General features: G+C 42.9%; 1 protein-coding gene across 4 annotated transcripts in view; it reads right to left on the bottom strand.

The window, feature by feature from the left end:
• Positions 1-18,077, bottom strand: part of TBC1D14 (TBC1 domain family member 14) — a 244,731-nt gene that overhangs the window by 45,470 nt on the left and 181,184 nt on the right. For all 4 annotated transcript variants that reach the window (XM_033949845.1, XM_033949853.1, XM_033949873.1 and 1 more), the window contains 3 exons: positions 9,727-9,821; positions 6,649-6,720; positions 4,859-4,987 (listed from right to left, as the gene is read on the bottom strand). In XM_033949845.1, the coding sequence (XP_033805736.1) occupies positions 4,859-4,987; positions 6,649-6,720; positions 9,727-9,821 (296 nt within the window). The remainder of the gene's footprint in view (positions 1-4,858; positions 4,988-6,648; positions 6,721-9,726; positions 9,822-18,077) is intronic.

Below are 18,077 nucleotides of genomic sequence, written 5' to 3'. Positions count from 1 at the left end.
TTCAATGCTGGTCACGCTCCATGTTGGATTCCAAAGTGAATAAAAAAATAAAGGTTACAATCTTGCAGTCTTTTGTGCGAATGTACTTTCTTACTATTTCCTTATTTCTTATTTCACAAACATCAAGAGCTATACGGGTTTTGAAACTTAGCTCAGCGTTGGCTTTTGACAAGTAAAGGGGTCTCTACGTGGCCCCGTTTCGATTCCTTCCTCAGGAGACCCGAAACATATCTTGCAGTAGTAATCAATGGTTCAAAACTTATATGCTTTGTAACTCCGTGATGAAACTGTGTCTAAAAAACAAAGTGTAACAACAAGCCGATAGTGAGGTGAGATGTCAATATCCACCCCACGGCAATACTGAAACATACTTTTACAGGCTGCTACATGAAGGGGGGTTAATACATACCGCCGGAGAAACGCTGTCAGTGTGTACAAAAAATTTTTCTTAACTGCCAGAAAGAAGCACAGCGTCACCTACCCTTTTGAACAGAAAAAGTGGGAGGAGCTTCCTAAACGTCAGAGACGTAACTGACGTCATGATCCGTAGCAGATCGGTCTTGGTTAGAATGTATCAAAATACTGTTGAAAGATGGCATAAAAAATGCATTAAGAAACTGAAAAAAACTGAAAAAAACCAAGAAAAGAAGAAGAAACTTCCCTGGTAAAAAGATAAAAAGATATTCACAGAAAAGCGATCCATTCCATTTCACTGTTTAGTCCGTTGGGGTGCAATGTATTTAGAGAGAAAATCCATTTCTGCTCCTGTTTCCAAAGTATGTGAGACACATCTCCCCCTCTGGTTAACTCGATGACATTGAGTATGGAAAATATAAGATCTGTGGTTTCATGTTGATGTTCTATCCAGTGCTGAACTAGAGGAGCCTCTTTGACCCGAGTGCGAATCCTACTCATATGTTCTCCTATTCGGGTCTTAATGCTGCGGGTGGTGCATCCCACGTATAGTAAATGACATGGGCATTGGATGACATATACCACTTGTTTAGAGTCACAATCTGTAGGTGGGCACTGAATCTTGCTCAGTCCATTGTTATGCATGGCCATTTGCTGTAATGTAACACTGTGTTTACACATTTTGCAGTGCCCACATGGGGTATGTTGCCCTAATATCCTTGCTGGTGGATATTTAATGAATTGAGAATGGACCAACTGCTGCTTGAGATTGCGCTGTTTAGAAAATGCAAACCTAGGTATGTGTTGAAATTCCTGATGATATTGCATGATACCCCAGTGCTTCTTGATAATTCTCTTGATTTCAAATGCCCGAACAGAGTAAGGGAGGACACATACCAAAGTATCCTCTGTTACTTTGGAAACAGGAGCAGAAATGGATTTTCTCTCTAAATACATTGCACCCCAACGGACTAAACAGTGAAATGGAATGGATCGCTTTTCTGTGAATATCTTTTTATCTTTTTACCAGGGAAGTTTCTTCTTCTTTTCTTGGTTTTTTCAGTTTTTTTCAGTTTCTTAATGCATTTTTTATGCCATCTTTCAACAGTATTTTGATACATTCTAAACAAGACCGATCTGCTACGGATCATGACGTCAGTTACGTCTCTGACGTTTAGGAAGCTCCTCCCACTTTTTCTGTTCAAAAGGGTAGGTGACGCTGTGCTTCTTTCTGGCAGTTAAGAAAAAATTTTTGTACACACTGACAGCGTTTCTCCGGCAGTATGTATTAACCCCCCTTCATGTAGCAGCCTGTAAAAGTATGTTTCAGTATTGCTGTGGGGTGGATATTGACATCTCACCTCACTATCGGCTTGTTGTTACACTTTGTTTTTTAGACACAGTTTCATCACGGAGTTACAAAGCATATAAGTTTTGAACCATTGATTACTACTGCAAGATATGTTTCGGGTCTCCTGAGGAAGGAATCGAAACGGGGCCACGTAGAGACCCCTTTACTTGTCAAAAGCCAACGCTGAGCTAAGTTTCAAAACCCGTATAGCTCTTGATGTTTGTGAAATAAGAAATAAGGAAATAGTAAGAAAGTACATTCGCACAAAAGACTGCAAGATTGTAACCTTTATTTATTTATTCGCTCTGGAATCCAACATGGAGCGTGACCAGCATTGAAACAGTTACAATGACTGGAAGGTAAACTCTGGTATATCTTCAAGGGGTGAGCGTTCTCTCCTTGTAGAGTTTCACGTCTCTGAGTGACTCATAATTTGTCGGCCACAATCCATGTTTGGGTTTCCTGTCTGAATGTGAGGTCAGTCTACCTCTACGTTCAGCAGTTTAAACGCCCAGACCACCACTATGTCTAATCTCTCCCACTATGACCAATCTCTCCTGCTGTGATCCACCCCCCACCCCCGAACCAATACCGGCAGGAGGGAGCCCATCCCCTCCTGCCAAGGCGCGAGCCCTGCAACCCCCCCTCCCCTTAAAATACAGGCAAGAGGGATCCCAGGCTCTTCTGCCCATGGTGATCCCCCTTAAAATACGGGCAGGAGGGATCCCAGGCCTTCCTGCCCACAGCGACCCCCCCCCTTACAATACAGGCAGGAGGGATCCCAGGCCCTTCTGCCCATGGCGCACTGCCCGAACTCCCAATTGGCCCCCCCAAAACCCCAAGACCACCCCCCTTCACTTACATTAGTTGGCTGGACAGATGGGTCCCAAGACCGTCCGAATGGCGGGCTTTAGGGCCTGACTGGGCCAGGTGCCTAAGGCCCCGCCCACAGGAGGGGCCTTAGGCGCCTGGGCCTTAGGCACATGGGGGGGCAATCGGGAGTTTGAGGGGTGGTAAAGGGGAGGCGGTCATGGGGGAGTGCGTCATGGACAGGAGGGCCTGGGATCCCTCCTGCCCATATTTTAAGGGGGTAGGGGGGTCGTGGGGTTCACGCCTCGGCTGAAGGGGTTGGGCTCCCTCCTGCCGGTATTGGTTCAGCTTTGATTATCGGTACTTGGACGATCTGGCTTTTTGATCATCCAAGTACTGATTTAGGCCACTTTTTGGATGTTTTTAAAAATTTTTTTATGAGTCCCCTAGTTTATAAAATAGAGGCAATTTGGGGATTTTTTTCACTGTTGCATTTTCATTTATTTTTCATTTTGAAATCTTTATTAACATCCTGCGGTACAATTTACAATATTAACAATTACAGATTTTTAAAAAATAGGTGTTCTCTTATAAAATTAAACCCTTCCTCCATTTGAGTTGAAAAATTATGTATTCCTGCTCATTATGTACTTCTTGAAGAAAAACATTAGAGATCAAATTAATGTTAACTGACATAAATGACTGGTTGCAATTAAGTAGACTCAAAATTAATCCTAGTTACACGTTGCCAGATGTTATGGTAAAAGCAGATAGCGTAGCTGGTTTTAAGAAAGGTTTGGACAAATTCCTGAAGGAACATTCCATAGTCTGTTATTAAGACATGGGGAAACCAGTGCTTCCCCTGGATTGGTAGCATGGAATATTGCCACTCCTTGGGTTTTGGCCAGGTACTAGTGACCTGGATTGGCCACCATGAGAACGAGCTACTGGAATTGATGGACCATTGGTCTGACCCAGTAAGGCTATTCTTATGACTTCAGAGTAGAAGACTGATGAAGATACATGTCAGCAGGTATCCATTTCTCCTTTTTGTTTTGAACTTCAGCTTCCTAAGCATATAAACTTCCTGGAAATGTCCAGTTATCTTCTAATGTAATCCGCTTAGAACCGCAAGGTACAAGCAGAATAGAAGTCACTAATGTAATATAATGTAATGTAATAAAAATTAGATTCTAAGAAAGGACAGTTATTTATGGAACTGGGCCAAGCTTTGAGTTCACAGATTTCTGCTCCAATAGTGCAGGTCCAGGATGAGAATGGTTTCCAAGTTTCTGCTAAAGAAGTTATGCTATTAAAAAGAACAGTGGAAGAGCATGACTATAAAAGCAGCGATACAATCTCTTCATACAGCACTGCTGAAAGATAATTTGAATCTTAGATCTAAAATAGAGGCACTGGAAAATGCTGCAAGAGCTTTTAATATCTATTTAATTAATTTTCCTAAATTGCCTTTAAGATCTCCACGTCAAACTTTCATTCAATATTGAAAAGAGGTTTGGAAGTTATCATCTGAATCTGTTCCTCCTATTATTACAAATTTATCATCTACCGTTTGAGTAAGAAGAACATAAGGAATGAGGTTGCTCACTCTGATTTGGATATTTCGCACATTGTGGACACGTCAGAAACAGAACTGGTAATGTCTGGTTGATAGTTACATTTGCCTTAAAAACCAAATAGAATCTGGCTTTTCTTTAAGTACAGGGATGAACCTTTTCTAAACTGTAAGATTAGGATGTTTCCTGATATTACAGAGGAGACTTAGAACTGGAGCGATTTTTTTCTGCTATATATACTGGTGCTCCTCAGTTAGGAGGCCTTCTCTTTTAAAATTTCCTTGTAAATGCATTGTTAAACATAAATCAATTAAGTATATAATTTTCAGCCTTTACTTATAGCATTGCCTCGACTTATCAGCTTGTCTTATTTTTCCTTTAATAACAAATGTTGTTTCATTGCATTATCTTTAAAGCTCCTCCCCACTAAGAGAGAACTTGAGTAAATGGGGTTTTTTTTTGTCTATTTCCCTTTATCTCTCTTGATTTTTTAAAAATAATTGCAATTCTTACATTTCTCTGCAAGCATGTTCTTTTGAAATAGTCAATGAAAAGCTTCTTTTAAACTTAACTAAATTTCCCATTTTACCTCTGTTGGTAAGGTCTCTTTAGAATGATTATGGAAAAATGGTTCGGCCTACTGTTGCACCTGTTTGAACAGGAAATTTCACATCTGAAAGGGAGATGTAAATGGGTAGATACTCACCAGGCCCTGGTCTACTCGAAAAAATGCCATCTGACAGGGTTTGTTCAAAAGGTTTGAAAATGCAATAAAGGCATCTGCTGTATCCAAGTTCAAAATCAGCACAGCTGCAATAAACGACATGCCCTGAACCTATTGAAAATCAGGAAACAAAAGCACAAAGCCATGTCACAATCAGTCTTCAATAAACTGAAGAGAAGTATACAGTACAGCCAAGTTGCTTTCTTGGGAAACTAGGAGACAGGTTTTATAAAAATATATTAACAATACTGATACTATAAAGAAAAACAATATGGGGCTCATAATCAAAACAAAAAAAGGTCTAAAAAGTAGCCTAAATGGGTACTTGGATGATCAAAAAGCCTGATCGTCCAAGTACCCATAACCAAAGCTGGTTTTAGACGTTTTTAAAACCAGCTTAGGCTTTTCCCCTGCCTCTAAACGCAGAGAGCGAAAAGAGGCGCTTTTAGAAGCGGGAAAAGGGCAGGAGGTTGGCCGACCTACACATAGCCGTACAGCAGGTATAACCAAAGGTTTAGGCAGGTTGCCTAGTCGGCACATGTGTTTTGACTTACACCAAGTCAAAACAGGTATAAGTGCTGAAAAAGGGGCCGCTGAGCTTATTGCGGCTGCCACGATCAGCTCAGCGGCCCCAGCAACTGCCTAACCCCTACCGCAACTATCGCGGCAGGAGAGATGGCTCATCCCTCCTGCCGTAATTGCGATCGCCCACTTCCCCGAACCACGGCACTTCAGGGTGAGGATCGTGGCAGGGCATCTCCCCTGCCGCAATTCTCACCCCGAAGTGCCACGGTTCACGGGGTGGGTGATCACCATTGTGGCAGGAGAGATGAGCCATCTCTCCTGCCGCGATCTACCTCCCCCCCCAGCAACGATCAGGGCAGGAGGGAGCCCAAGCCCTCTTGCCCCGGCGAAACCGCGACCCTTCTGACACGATTGGGGCAAGAGGGAGCCCAAGCCGTCCTGCCCTGGAGACCGCCCCGACTCGATCGGGGCAGGAAGGAGCCCAAGCCCTCCTGCCCCAGAGACCCTCCTACTCCTGCCTCTACCCCTCCTACCCCTACCCCTGGAGACCCTCCTACCCCTGGAGACCCTCCTACCCCTACCACTAAGATACGGGTAGGAGAGATCCCAGACCCTCTTGCCCTGATGTAGCCCCCCCATGACTGCCCTCCTGAGCCTCCGATCGGCCCACTTAACACCCCCCCACAACCGCGAGATTCTCCTGCCGACCCCGCGACACCACCCCCCATCCCTGACACCCCCCCTTACTTTAAAACAAGTTGGCTGGATGGACAGATCCCAAGTCCATCCGTCCAGCAGGCCCACCATCCTTGTTCTTTTTGACAGACACTGATTACAGAATCCAGCTTTTAGGCGAAGGACTGGCTCCTCCTTCGCCTAAAAGCTCTTGTATTGGGTATTTGGGACTTAGGCTTTTTTTGTTGATTATATATTGTAAGTGTAGATGTAGTGGTGGTCTGGGCGTTTAAACAGCTTAATGTAGAGGCAGGCCATTATAAAAAAAAACCTCCTTTTGGATGATTTTTTATTTGAGAATGGACATTTTCCCTGCTTCTACTTTCAGTGTTTAGGGCTTAGGTCAAAAGGGGACTTAGAAGGTTTTTTTTTATTATGCCCCTCCATGTGCTTAAGCAGCAGATCAATAGAGGCATATCTATTGAACACAAATAGTTAATCAAGCTACTTCTGAATACTATTCTTAGTTTCTACCATACAAAAAAACAAAATTGAAGCAGAGCTTTACTTACGTAACCAACATCCGGTCTGTAACAAGTATAAGCACCTAAAATACTGTGCAGCATGTCATGGTATGGCCCACCCTATAATTAAAAAATAAATTAATATATTCAGTAAAATTATAAACCTCTCTGTATAAAAGCACTATTATGTGTCAAACCAGTTTGGATGATGGAAGGTGGAACTACTCATGGAAAAACCGTCTGCCCTTTGGATTGACATAGGAACAGCATGAGTCTCTGCTCTTCAAAACTCAGGTTGATATGAAAACCTTTAGAATACAGTTTAGAACTTAAGATTATGAATATTCTGTAACTGGGCTTTCATTATTATTTTCTCTCATCATACCACTACGCACATATCACTAAGCAGTTTTCTCCACTTGAACTATTATTTGTCATGTTTATTTGTTCTATCCTGATGGTAATTTACCCTTAGTATCTTGATTGAATTGGCTGTTTCAGCCCTTGTTATTTCTATTTGAAATTTCAATAAAATTGTTTGAACTATAAATGAAAGAAGAAAACCCCCCAGTCAGGTTGAACTGGTTCATGCTACTAATCAATGGTAGAATAGATTACTAGGTAGTTTCATAAAGATGATGGAGGAAACAATAAATAAGAGCATTTTGCCTACCAAATTAAAATAAGGGATGAACTGATGGCTGGAAAAAGTGAGCACACCCTGAAGTTTTGTGCATAAATGTAGCAGCAAGGTATAAAATTCTGGCCCTCAACAGGGGCTCTCAACCCAGTCTTCAGGACATACCCGGCCAGTCAGGCTTTCAGGATACCCACAATGAATATGCAGGCCCATGCTACTGTTTCCTGTACTAAAAAGGCAGCCATTACAGGAAAACATTTATGGGAGCGGGCAGGAGATAAGAATGACATGGGCAGATAGAGTGGCTGGCTGTGATAACTAGTGTACAGGTCAGTACCAAGAGCCAGCTATCATAACTACTGATAGCAAAGATGAACTTACTGTCACCCCAAGAGGAGATAGTAAGTGCAACTGCACTACCAGCAGTCCGGTAGTGCAGTGCACTGTCAATGGAGGTGCAGTGGGGATTTCCTCTGACATCCCCCTCTCCTAGTGTCTCAGCCCCCATCCCCCAATACTGTCCCCCCCACACATCATAAGGCCCCTTTGAATGAACCCCCCCTTTAAGTTCCAATACCCCTTCACAATGCTTACCCCTTCAATAAACCTAACCATTCAAAATGCTCCCTAGCAGTAGTATTTTGAGACTACTTATAGGGAGTCATTGGTACCATTTTGGATCCCTGTGCTGAATAGTCAAATGGCCAGTAGCATAAGCGGATAAACACATCACAACTGATGCTGATCCCCAGGTAAGTCCCACAGTTGGGTGGGGGTGAGGACATTTGAAGGGGACTTATATGTGTAAGAGGGATTAGGAAATTGAGAATGGGTTGGGACACCCTGGAGCTGCATTATATGCATGGGACAAAAGCATGGAGAGCCCAGACATGTAATATGGCTTCCGTGTGCAACGTGTGTCCTGTGCAGGAAACACAGAGTAGATGTTGATCACAACCTCATATTTACTAGATGTTAATCTTTGCTGTTACATGCAGTAAGTGCATATCTACCACACTTTAAGTACAGCTGTGCAAACCGTGGTCCTGGAAGGCCACAACCCAGTCAGTCGAAAGATTAGGTTCTTACCTCGATAATCTTCTTACCAGTATAAGGGTACAGTAGGCTTGACTAGTGGGTTCCTTTCCCCAAATTGCGAGGCTTGCAGAAGGCATCATCTACATTTTTCAACTCTGATTCCTTGTGTCCCTGGGCAGTGCCTCAGTTTGTATCAAAGCAATGGATAACCCCTAAAAAGGAGAAACAACAAGGAGGGTGACATCCACTCCATAAAACTAGTACAGGTATGGACCAGTTAGCAACTCTACAAACTTCCTTGGGCGGAACTGCCTGGGACTCTCTCCCACGTCTGGTGGCATACATTCCCAAAGAAATCAGTGACTGTTTACCACAGCCAGTTGTATGCAAATCCATCTGGAAATGGGCATCTATCCCCTTCTATACACTGACTGCCTCTACTCTCCCCTTTTCCATCCAGAATGTCCACATTCTCTCGTCCCTTCCATCAGTATCTCCTTCCTCTCTCTTCTCCCTTTCACAGACTGTCCCCTCTCCCCTTTTCTCTTCTCCCTTCCATCCTCTCCTTCCTGTCTCTCCCCTCTTCCATCCAGGCTTCTATACAACTTATTCCCCCCCTTTCCATCCAGCATCTCCCCTCCCTCCTCTTTGTTCCTCTCCACTTTCATACAAGAGTGCTTTAGGTTGACCAGTACTTGGTAGTTTACAATGCTCATGGGGTTGAAGCTTGTCCCCATGTCATTCTCTACTATGTGGATAGCAAAACTGGTGTTATTTCTCCACTGAAAAAGTTATGTGCCAGTGGCTTAACTTTGCCCTACATGTAGCCATCTCTCTGGCTAAAGCAAATATATTCAAGTCTGAGGGTTCTGCTAGCTGAATAACAGGTACACATATATTTGTGTGAATTAGTACTTGTAGATTAATTTGTGTGTGAAGAGCTGCTCACTTCCAGAAGGGAGATTTTAAGCCCGTCCTCAGTGTCCGACACCTGGATCCTGAAACATTATGGTACCCACAACACTGATTTCAAAGGGTAGAATCAGATGCTACCACACTGCATTCAAGATGTAAATTCAAAACCAAGACTGGCCAAAGCCTCTCTCCTGGAACTGGTAACACTAGGAAAATCTGGGGCACTAGCACAGTGCTTCCCAAACTATGGGCCGTGACCCTAATTGGCCACTACATAAATGCATCATGCTTGTTACTGCAGCTTGGGTGACTCCTCAAGAATGGTCTAAATCTCTTATTTTTAAGCTTAATGCCTGCTATTTGGACCTTTCCCCCCTACATTTGGCCTCCAGAATAAAAAAAAAATAATAATTTCAGTAAATCAAGCCATAATTGAATTCTCCGTTACCCTTGTCTCTATAAAGCAACATATCCTGAAAATGCATATAGAATACAAATGGTTGTCTGAAATATAAAAATATTTAATTACATACCTCCTGGAAAATACAGAGATTAGGAAATGTTCTGGAAATATCCAGCTTTATTAGTTCCAAACTTGCTTCTCTGTCTGCTGCAGACAACCCCGAATCTGCAGAAATAAATGTACATTATCAGAATAGGAAAGGAAACCATATGCAAAGCTGAACCACCAACCCCCTTATACACACACTGCCACTGAAAAAGCAGTACTTCCTGCCACAGGGGCATCACATCTGAACTATGCTCAAATTCTCTTGGACCCAATCATTTGTGAGTGCAAACAGAATCACTCATATCCCACCCAAGATCACTGATTTAAGGTCCATGAAAATGAATAAAATCTCTGCAAGGGGGGCTGATTTTCTTCTATTTTCTACAGATTATATCTACACAATCCAACACTCCATCCTAGAAAACTACGCCTATCTGGTAGAACCCAGCTTCTGGGAGGCATTTTATATCATCATCCAGAATTAAGAGTAAATCACGCATCTCTACTGGGGATGTAAGCTAAAATCTTTAAATGCATACCCTATCCTTACCTGAATATATGCCTATATAAAAGGCATATAAACAACAGAATTAATGTGTATAAATGACCAATATACAGTGGTACCTTGGTTTGCGAGCATAATTCGTTCCAGAAGCATGCTCGCAATCCAAAGTGCTCGTATATCAAAGCAACTTTCCCCATAAGCCATAATGGCAACTCAGATGATTCGTTCCACTGACTTAATACCGGTAGGTACATCTCTCCAACCCAACCCGAGTCGACACCCGACCCGACCCATATCTCTTCTTCTGGCTTCTCTCACTGCTGTCCTCCACTTTGACACCCCATCCCAGGAACTGGCTTTGTTGCTCCCCTGAGGCCACCGGCGCTGCTCCCTCCCTTCATGACCGTGATCGCCTCCCCCCCCCCCCACTGACCAGCCCTGTCCTTACCCGTGCGCTGGTGCTGAAAGTGCCTGCCACCGGTTCTCTGCTGGGCTGCTGTGGGGCCTTGAGCATCTGCGCATGCTCAAGGCCTTCTGGCTCTCGGAGAGGGTGAGAGCCAGAAGGCCTTGAGCATGCACAGATGCTCAAGGCTCTGCAGCAGCCCAGCAGAGAACTGGCGGCAGGAGAGGGTGAGAGCCAGAAGGCCTTGAGCATGCACAGATGCTCAAGGCCCCGCAGCAGCCCAGCAGAGAACTGGCGGCAGGAGAGGGTGAGAGCCAGAAGGCCTTGAGCATGCGCAGATGCTCAAGGCCCTGCAGCAGCCCAGCAGAGAACTGGCGGCAGGCACTTTCAGCACCGGTGCACGGGTAAGGATAGGGCCGGTCAGTGGGGGGGAAGGGGTGATCGCAGTCGCGAAGGAAAGGAGCAGCGCCGTTGGCCTTGGGGAAGCAACAAAGCCGGTTCTCGGGGTGGGGGCTCGAAAATCGAGTCAAAGCTTGGTTTCTGAGTTACAGTTTGCTCGAATGTTTTGCTCGCCTTGCAAAACACTCGCAAACCGCATTACTTGCAAACTGTATATACATTTCAAATTTAGAAAATGAGGAGAAGCATTGTTTGGAAGGAGCTGGGTTGTGGGAATGGTTTGGATAGGAACATGAATTATGAATGTATTTCCAGCTCTACAATTGGAACACACATATACTAAACAAAAACTAGGCATTGGTGTTTACATCTTCTCCATGGCATTTGGCGCTCATTTGGCCTTGGATCCATATCATTCATTGAGAGGCCAATTGTGTTTACTTCTCTGGTATGTAGCACGTGTTCATGTGTCTAAAAATAGCTTATTGACACTGCTTCCAAACTGGTTACATTTGGATATAGGGTTTTGAAAAATATAGCACTTACACTCTAAGGAGCAAAATCAGTGTTTAAGACACATGAAGCATTGCCACATGCATGCACGATCCTCAAGTGATGCCGCTGGATGTGCCAACACTTACACTTTGAACTCCTGATTTTACAAAAGCTCCACATTTAATGAGTGTTTTGTAAAATACTCAAGATATTTTAAACTTCCCAATTTGGAAATCCCTTTTCCACCACAGGTTTGATATGTATCAGGTTTGATATGTATAAAATGTTCTGGACCCTATATGCCCATAAATGTTCCTATTTGGTTGTAAATAATTTGAATATTCAAGTCAGTTGGTTGATATTTCATTGGAGATGTAACTCTTTAAGGTCCTGTGATGTACAGACTGCAATAAAAGATTTCCACAAATGATGACAGGATGCTAGCCAACAAATTAGCATGTCTGATGTTTCCCAACATAGCAAAAAGCAGCAGACTGAAACCAAAATGGCCTATCCAGATATTATATAGACCCCATAACTGTTATAGTTGCCTCTCTCTGGACCACGTTCAGCATATCTTTATCTTTTCCAAGATACAAGTTCCAGAACATAACCATAATCCAGGTGTACAAAGTGGCACAATCACTTCCTATTTTTTTTTGAATGCTTTTGCCCGCCACATCACTTCACTACTTTGACATCAAACACCATCACCTTTATAGTACACTGGATGAATTATACTTCATTTTGCATCCAGGAGGAGCTCTGATGTTCTGCAAATGCGGATGGTACCTGTTCCTTTTCTTCAGCCACAATTGGAGAAGCGAGCCCCGGGACATGAACGCTTTTTAAAAAAAAATTTAAAATTTTATTTCTCCCCTGAAGATATAAGTTCTGTTGAAGACCTGAAAACTTGAAATTCCAATTCAAACCCAGAGAGTTTTCAACTGTGGTAACCTATATAATATTTTTGAGCTTCGTAAATTTATAGATCTTAGCTGATCCAATTTTATAATTTCAAGGCAGCAAGTAGGATTATTTATAGAGAATTAAGTATTGATATACTTTTTTAAAATCTATTTGGGGGCTCTAGCATAAGAAATAGAATGGAGTGGTGGTCAGGGACAAAAAACAAGAGAACTAAATCCACAAAGCTCAAAGACGCAAGGTACGGAATGGAAATGTTCTATAAAGACTGGTGAGTTCAACTTGTTCATAAAAGTCCTTTATTCATCAAAAAACTCAATGACTCAACAAGTACATGTTTCGGCCCAAACGGCCTGCTTCAGGAGTCTTAAAGTCTTGAAAATGAATTAATCAATCTTCAAAAGTATGGACTTGTCAGTCAATAAAATGATATTGGACCTTCATGTGAAGCAACCAACAGTCCTCAGCGTGTACGAGATATTAAAAGAACTTGGTGCCGGGCAAAGTGATTGTGAAATTGGAAATAGGAAATTGGAAGATTGAGCATCCAAGTGGCAGATGAAATTTAATGTGGACAAATGCAAAGTGATGCACATTGGGAAGAATAACCTGAATCACAGTTACTGGATGCTAGGGTCCACCTTGGGAGTTAGCGCCCAAGAAAAGGATCTGGGTATCTTAAGAACTGCCATCTCCAGATCAGACCTTAGGCCCATTAAGTCCGGCGATCCGCACACGCAGAGGTCCCGCCAGGTGTACCCTGGCATAATTTTAGTCACCTGTATCACTCTATGCCTCTCATAAGAAGTTGTGCATCTAGTTTACCCTTAAATCCTAGAACGGTGGATTCCGCAATAACCTCCTCTAGGAGAGCATCCCAGATGTCCACCACTCGCTGTGTGAAACAGAACTTCCTGATATTTGTCCTGGACTTGTCCCCCTTCAGCTTCAGTCCATGCCCTCTTGTCCGTGTCACATTGGACATTGTAAATAACTGTTTTTCCTGCTCTAAATTGTCGATTCTTTTCAGAATTTTGAAAGTCTCAATCAGATCCCCTCGCAGTCTCCTCTTCCCAAGGGAGAACAACCCCAGTCTCTTAAGTCATTCCTCCAGAGGATGTGGTAAGAGCAGATAGCGTAGCTGGTTTTAAGAAAGGTTTGGACAAGTTTCTGGAGGAAAAGTCAAGTTTCAAGTTTAATCAAATTTGATAAATCGCTTATTACATACTAAGTGAGTAACAATAAAATATACGTTATACAGCTTTAAAAGAGGGGAAAAACAAACTGACAAAACAGACATACTCAGGTACATAAGGGAAGGAAAAAGAGAGGGAAAAAGTTACAAAATTGTTATTCTTCAGACGAGAAGAAAGGAAAAGCCAAGTAGGGAAAAAACATAAGGATTGGGATAAAATTGTTAAAATGAATTTGTTTAAAGATTAAAGGAAGCTTTAAAGAGAAGAGTTTTTAAATTGGTTTTAAATATTTTGAGGTCTTTAACTTCTCTTATATATAAAGGCAGGGCATTCCAGGTAAGAGGGGCCATTACTGAAAATATATCATGACGTCTGGTTCCAATAATTTTCAAGGAAGGAACCATAAGCAACCCTTGAGTTGTGGATCGAAGAGAACGAGTCGTGTTGTGTGGAATTAGTAACCGGTCTATAAATTGAGGTTCGTTGGTAGATAGTGTTTTAAATACTAGGAGCAATATTTTATATGTTATATGTTGATTAATGGGAAGCCAGTGCGAGTCTATTAAAAAGGGAGTTACATGGTCATATTTTTTCCATTGTGAATAATTTTAATTGCCGTATTTTGGATTATTTGTAAGTGTTTTTTTTTCCTTTTGCGTGATGTTTAACAATAGCGAATTGCAATAGTCTAGCTTAGCGATGACAAGAGAATGTATTAAAATATTTAAGGATTTGGGTTCTAGAAACTTGAACATGGAGCGAATCAAACGCAGACGGTAGAAGCAACATTTAACTATATTACTGATGTGTTCTTGATAAGAAAATTTGTCATCGATAATAACCCCGAGTATCTTTAGTGATAATACTAAACTTATGATTGTGTTATCAATTAAAAATGGGGCCGATAGTTTTAACCCCTGTTTCATTGGGAAAAATAATGTCTTAGTTTTTGTTATGTTTAAGGCTAGTCTATTTTGTATAAGCCAATTTTTTATTTTTTCTAATTTTTGATTAATTAGAAATATTTCATTGGAATTTTCGGGGTTAAAAGGGTGAGTTAATTGAATGTCGTCTGCGTAAGCGTAAGTAGTAAAGCCTATTGACTGACTTAGACTCAGTAATGGTGAAAGAAAGACATTGAAAAGTAAGGGAGACAGGATAGAGCCCTGAGGAATTCTGTAGTTGTGTGAGAAAGGTTTAGAAATTGTATTATTAAAGTGTACCGTAGATGATCGGTTGGATAGAAAAGAAGTAAACCACTGTAATGTTAAGTTGCAGACGCCTATGGTTTTTAATCTGTCTAGGAGAAGAGAATGATCAATGGTGTCAAAAGCTGCCGAAAGGTCAAGGGAAAAGAGTATAACTGAGTTATGATGATCTAGGTCAGTGTTCTTCAACCTTTTTACACCCGTGGACCGGCAGAAATAAAAGAATTATTTTGTGGACCGGCAAACTACTAGGACTAAAATTTAAAAACCCCGTTTACGCCCCATCTCCGCGAGCTCGGTCCCCGCAAACCATCTGATCCCATCTGCACAAGCCGCAATTATGATTTTATATTGAACGTGTATTTTATTAAAGTATAAAAAGAAACAATATTCTGAACAATTGTGATTTTATAAATACAAATATACAGAGCACGGACCAACAAAACCCCTGTCTCCCCTCCCCTTCACATATATCCCCTCTACTATCAAGAAAAGTTATTATAAAGCCAAGTTATTATAGAATGCTACATAGAAATATCATGCTACAGAATACTGCAGGCCCCAGTTATGTCTCTAGCAGGATATATAATTCAAATCTGATATATTCTAATGACAAAATAGAAATAAAATTATTTTTTTCTACCTTTTGTTGGTTTCTGCTTTCATCTTCTTTTCACTCTTTTCCTTCCAGCATCTGCCCATTCCATCCAATGTATGCCCTCTCTCCCTTCCATATGTATCTGACTTCTTTCTATGCCCCTCTTCCTTGTCCATCCTCCTCTCTCCTTTTTACATCATTCATTCCAGCTTTACTGCTTTCTTCATTTTTATCTCTCCTACACCAGATCTAGCATCTTTATCCCTCTCTCATTTCTCTGCTGACCCCCTTTCCAGCATCAATGTCTCTCTACTTTCTCATTCCTCTCTCTCCCCTTTCTCTCATCTGATCTCTCCATTCCACCCTGACCCCCTTCCCCTCCTGTAATCTCCCTACCAGCTGTTTCCTTCCTTTTTTCTTTCTCCCTTCCCTCCTCCCTCTATCCAACATTAACTCTCTTCCCATTCCTTTCCCTCCTCCCTCCCAGCAGCATCTCTCCTTCTTATCCCTTCCCTCCTCCCTCTATCCAACATTAACTCTCTTCCCATCCCTTTCCCTCCTCCCCTCCCAGCAGCATCTCTCCTTCATCTCCCTTCCCTCCTCCCTCTATCCAACAGTAACTCTCTTCCCATCCCTTTCCCTCCTCCCCTCCCAGCAGCATCTCTCCTTCATCTCCCTTCCCTCCTCCCTCTATCCAACAGTAACTCTCTTCCCATCCCTTTCCCTCCTCCCCTCCCAGCAGCATCTCTCCTTCATCTCCCTTCCCTCCTCCCTCTATCCAACATTAACTCTCTTCCCATCCCTTTCCCTCCTCCCCTCCCAGCAGCATCTCTCCTTCTTCTCCCTTCCCTCCTCCCTCTATCCAACATTAACTCTCTTCCCATACCTTTCCCTCCTCCCCTTCCAGCAGCATCTCTCCTTCTCCCTTCCCTCCTCCCTCTATCCAACATTAACTCTCTTCCCATCCTTTTCCCTCCTCCCCTCCCAGCAGCATCTCTCCTTTTCCCTTCCCTCCTCCCTCTATCCAACATTAACTCTCTTCCCATACCTTTCCCTCCTCCCCTTCCAGCAGCATCTCTCCTTCTTCTCCCTTCCCTCCTCCCTCTATCCAACATTAACTCTCTTCCCATCCCTTTCCCTCCTCCCCTACCAACAGCATCTCTCCTTCTAACTCCCTTCAAGTCCAGTAACAGATCTCCCTTTTCCAGCACCTTCCCTGCCTCCTACAGTGGCTTCCTCCCCTTCCAGCAGCTCTCCTGCCTGCAGGAAGTTGCCGGTAAAACACTGCCCTGGCAAATTGGAGAGCTGGTGGGAGGGGAGACAGCCACTGTGAAGGCTCCCCAGGATCTTGTTCGCACACGCTGACCATCTCCCTCCACCTGCACCTGAATCTGCAGCTCTCTCCGGTCTAATCGCAACTTCCCCGCGGCCCTCTTCAGCAACTCGGCAGGGGTGGCGATCAAGACACGCTGCCGACGTCGGGACCTTCACTCTCTAAGTCCCGCCTATTTTGTTTCAACTTCCTGTTTCCGAACAGGCGAGACTCAGAGAGGGAAGGCCCCGACGTTGGCAGCCTATCTTGATCGCCTGAGGCTGGGAGGAACATTAATCAACAGGAACCGCAGTCGGCAGGAAATTTAACTGCCGACTTGATCTCGCCGGTCCTGTGCGGACCGGCAGAAATTTTCTGCGGACCGACACCGGTCCGCGGACCGGCGGTTGAAGAACTGTGATCTAGGTTATAGATAATGTTAGTGGTGAGGCCTATTAATGAGTACTCAGTATTGTGATTTTTCCTAAAACCGGTTTGATTAGGATGCAATACGTTAGTGGATTCTACAAAGTCCGACAGTTGGTTAAATACTACTCTTTCGGTAATTTTTGCCACAAAAGGAATGTTGGCTATGGGACGATAATTTGCAGGGTCTTCTAAGCTTATTTTACGATCCTTTATTATGGGGAGTATTGTTGCGGTTTTCCATGGCTGAGGCAAAATTCCGGTGTTGAGAAAGACATGGGGGAAGCCACTGCTTGCCCTGTATTGGTAGCATGGAATATTGCTATACCTTGGGTTTTGGCCAGGTACTAGTGACCTGGATTGGCCACCATAAGAACCGGCTACTGGGCTTGATGGACCATTGGTCTCACCCAGTAAGGCTGTTCTTAGAACTGGAAATGGGTTTGCTGCCCCTTCCCCAAAATCAAAAAATATTCTACTACTCCTCATCTCTAAGAACATAGAATCCTCTTTTCCAGAAGATTTTTCCTCTTCAGCAGTAGCACCATGCCTTTGAAAACAGGTTCCAATTCTGTAAAGTGTGAAAAGGCTAGATTTAAAAAAATGTTCAAATGCAGATTTGCAGAGATAAGGAAGCCATGGTATTGGAATTATATACTATAAGGCAAGGGCAACTTATCTGGACAATTTTCTTCTACTCTGTCATAAACTGAATTATGTTGGTGTAATCCATCGAGTATATTTCCCTAGTGAACACCAAATTCTCATATCTGATTGATGGTATGTCTGCAACTCTCAAAGGAGCTATATCTTTTTAATAAAGTCATCTATCACTTCTACTCTCAAATGGTAGCCAGATGAGTTCACAAACAAAAGGTAAAAACAAGATATGAAATGTACAGCT

The sequence above is a fragment of the Geotrypetes seraphini genome, chromosome 1 (genome assembly GCF_902459505.1).
Source record: "Geotrypetes seraphini chromosome 1, aGeoSer1.1, whole genome shotgun sequence".
Classification (NCBI taxonomy): Eukaryota; Metazoa; Chordata; class Amphibia; order Gymnophiona; family Dermophiidae; genus Geotrypetes; species Geotrypetes seraphini.
The sequence above is the reverse complement of the archived record's forward strand: the minus strand, read 5'-3'. Positions and strand labels throughout refer to the sequence as shown.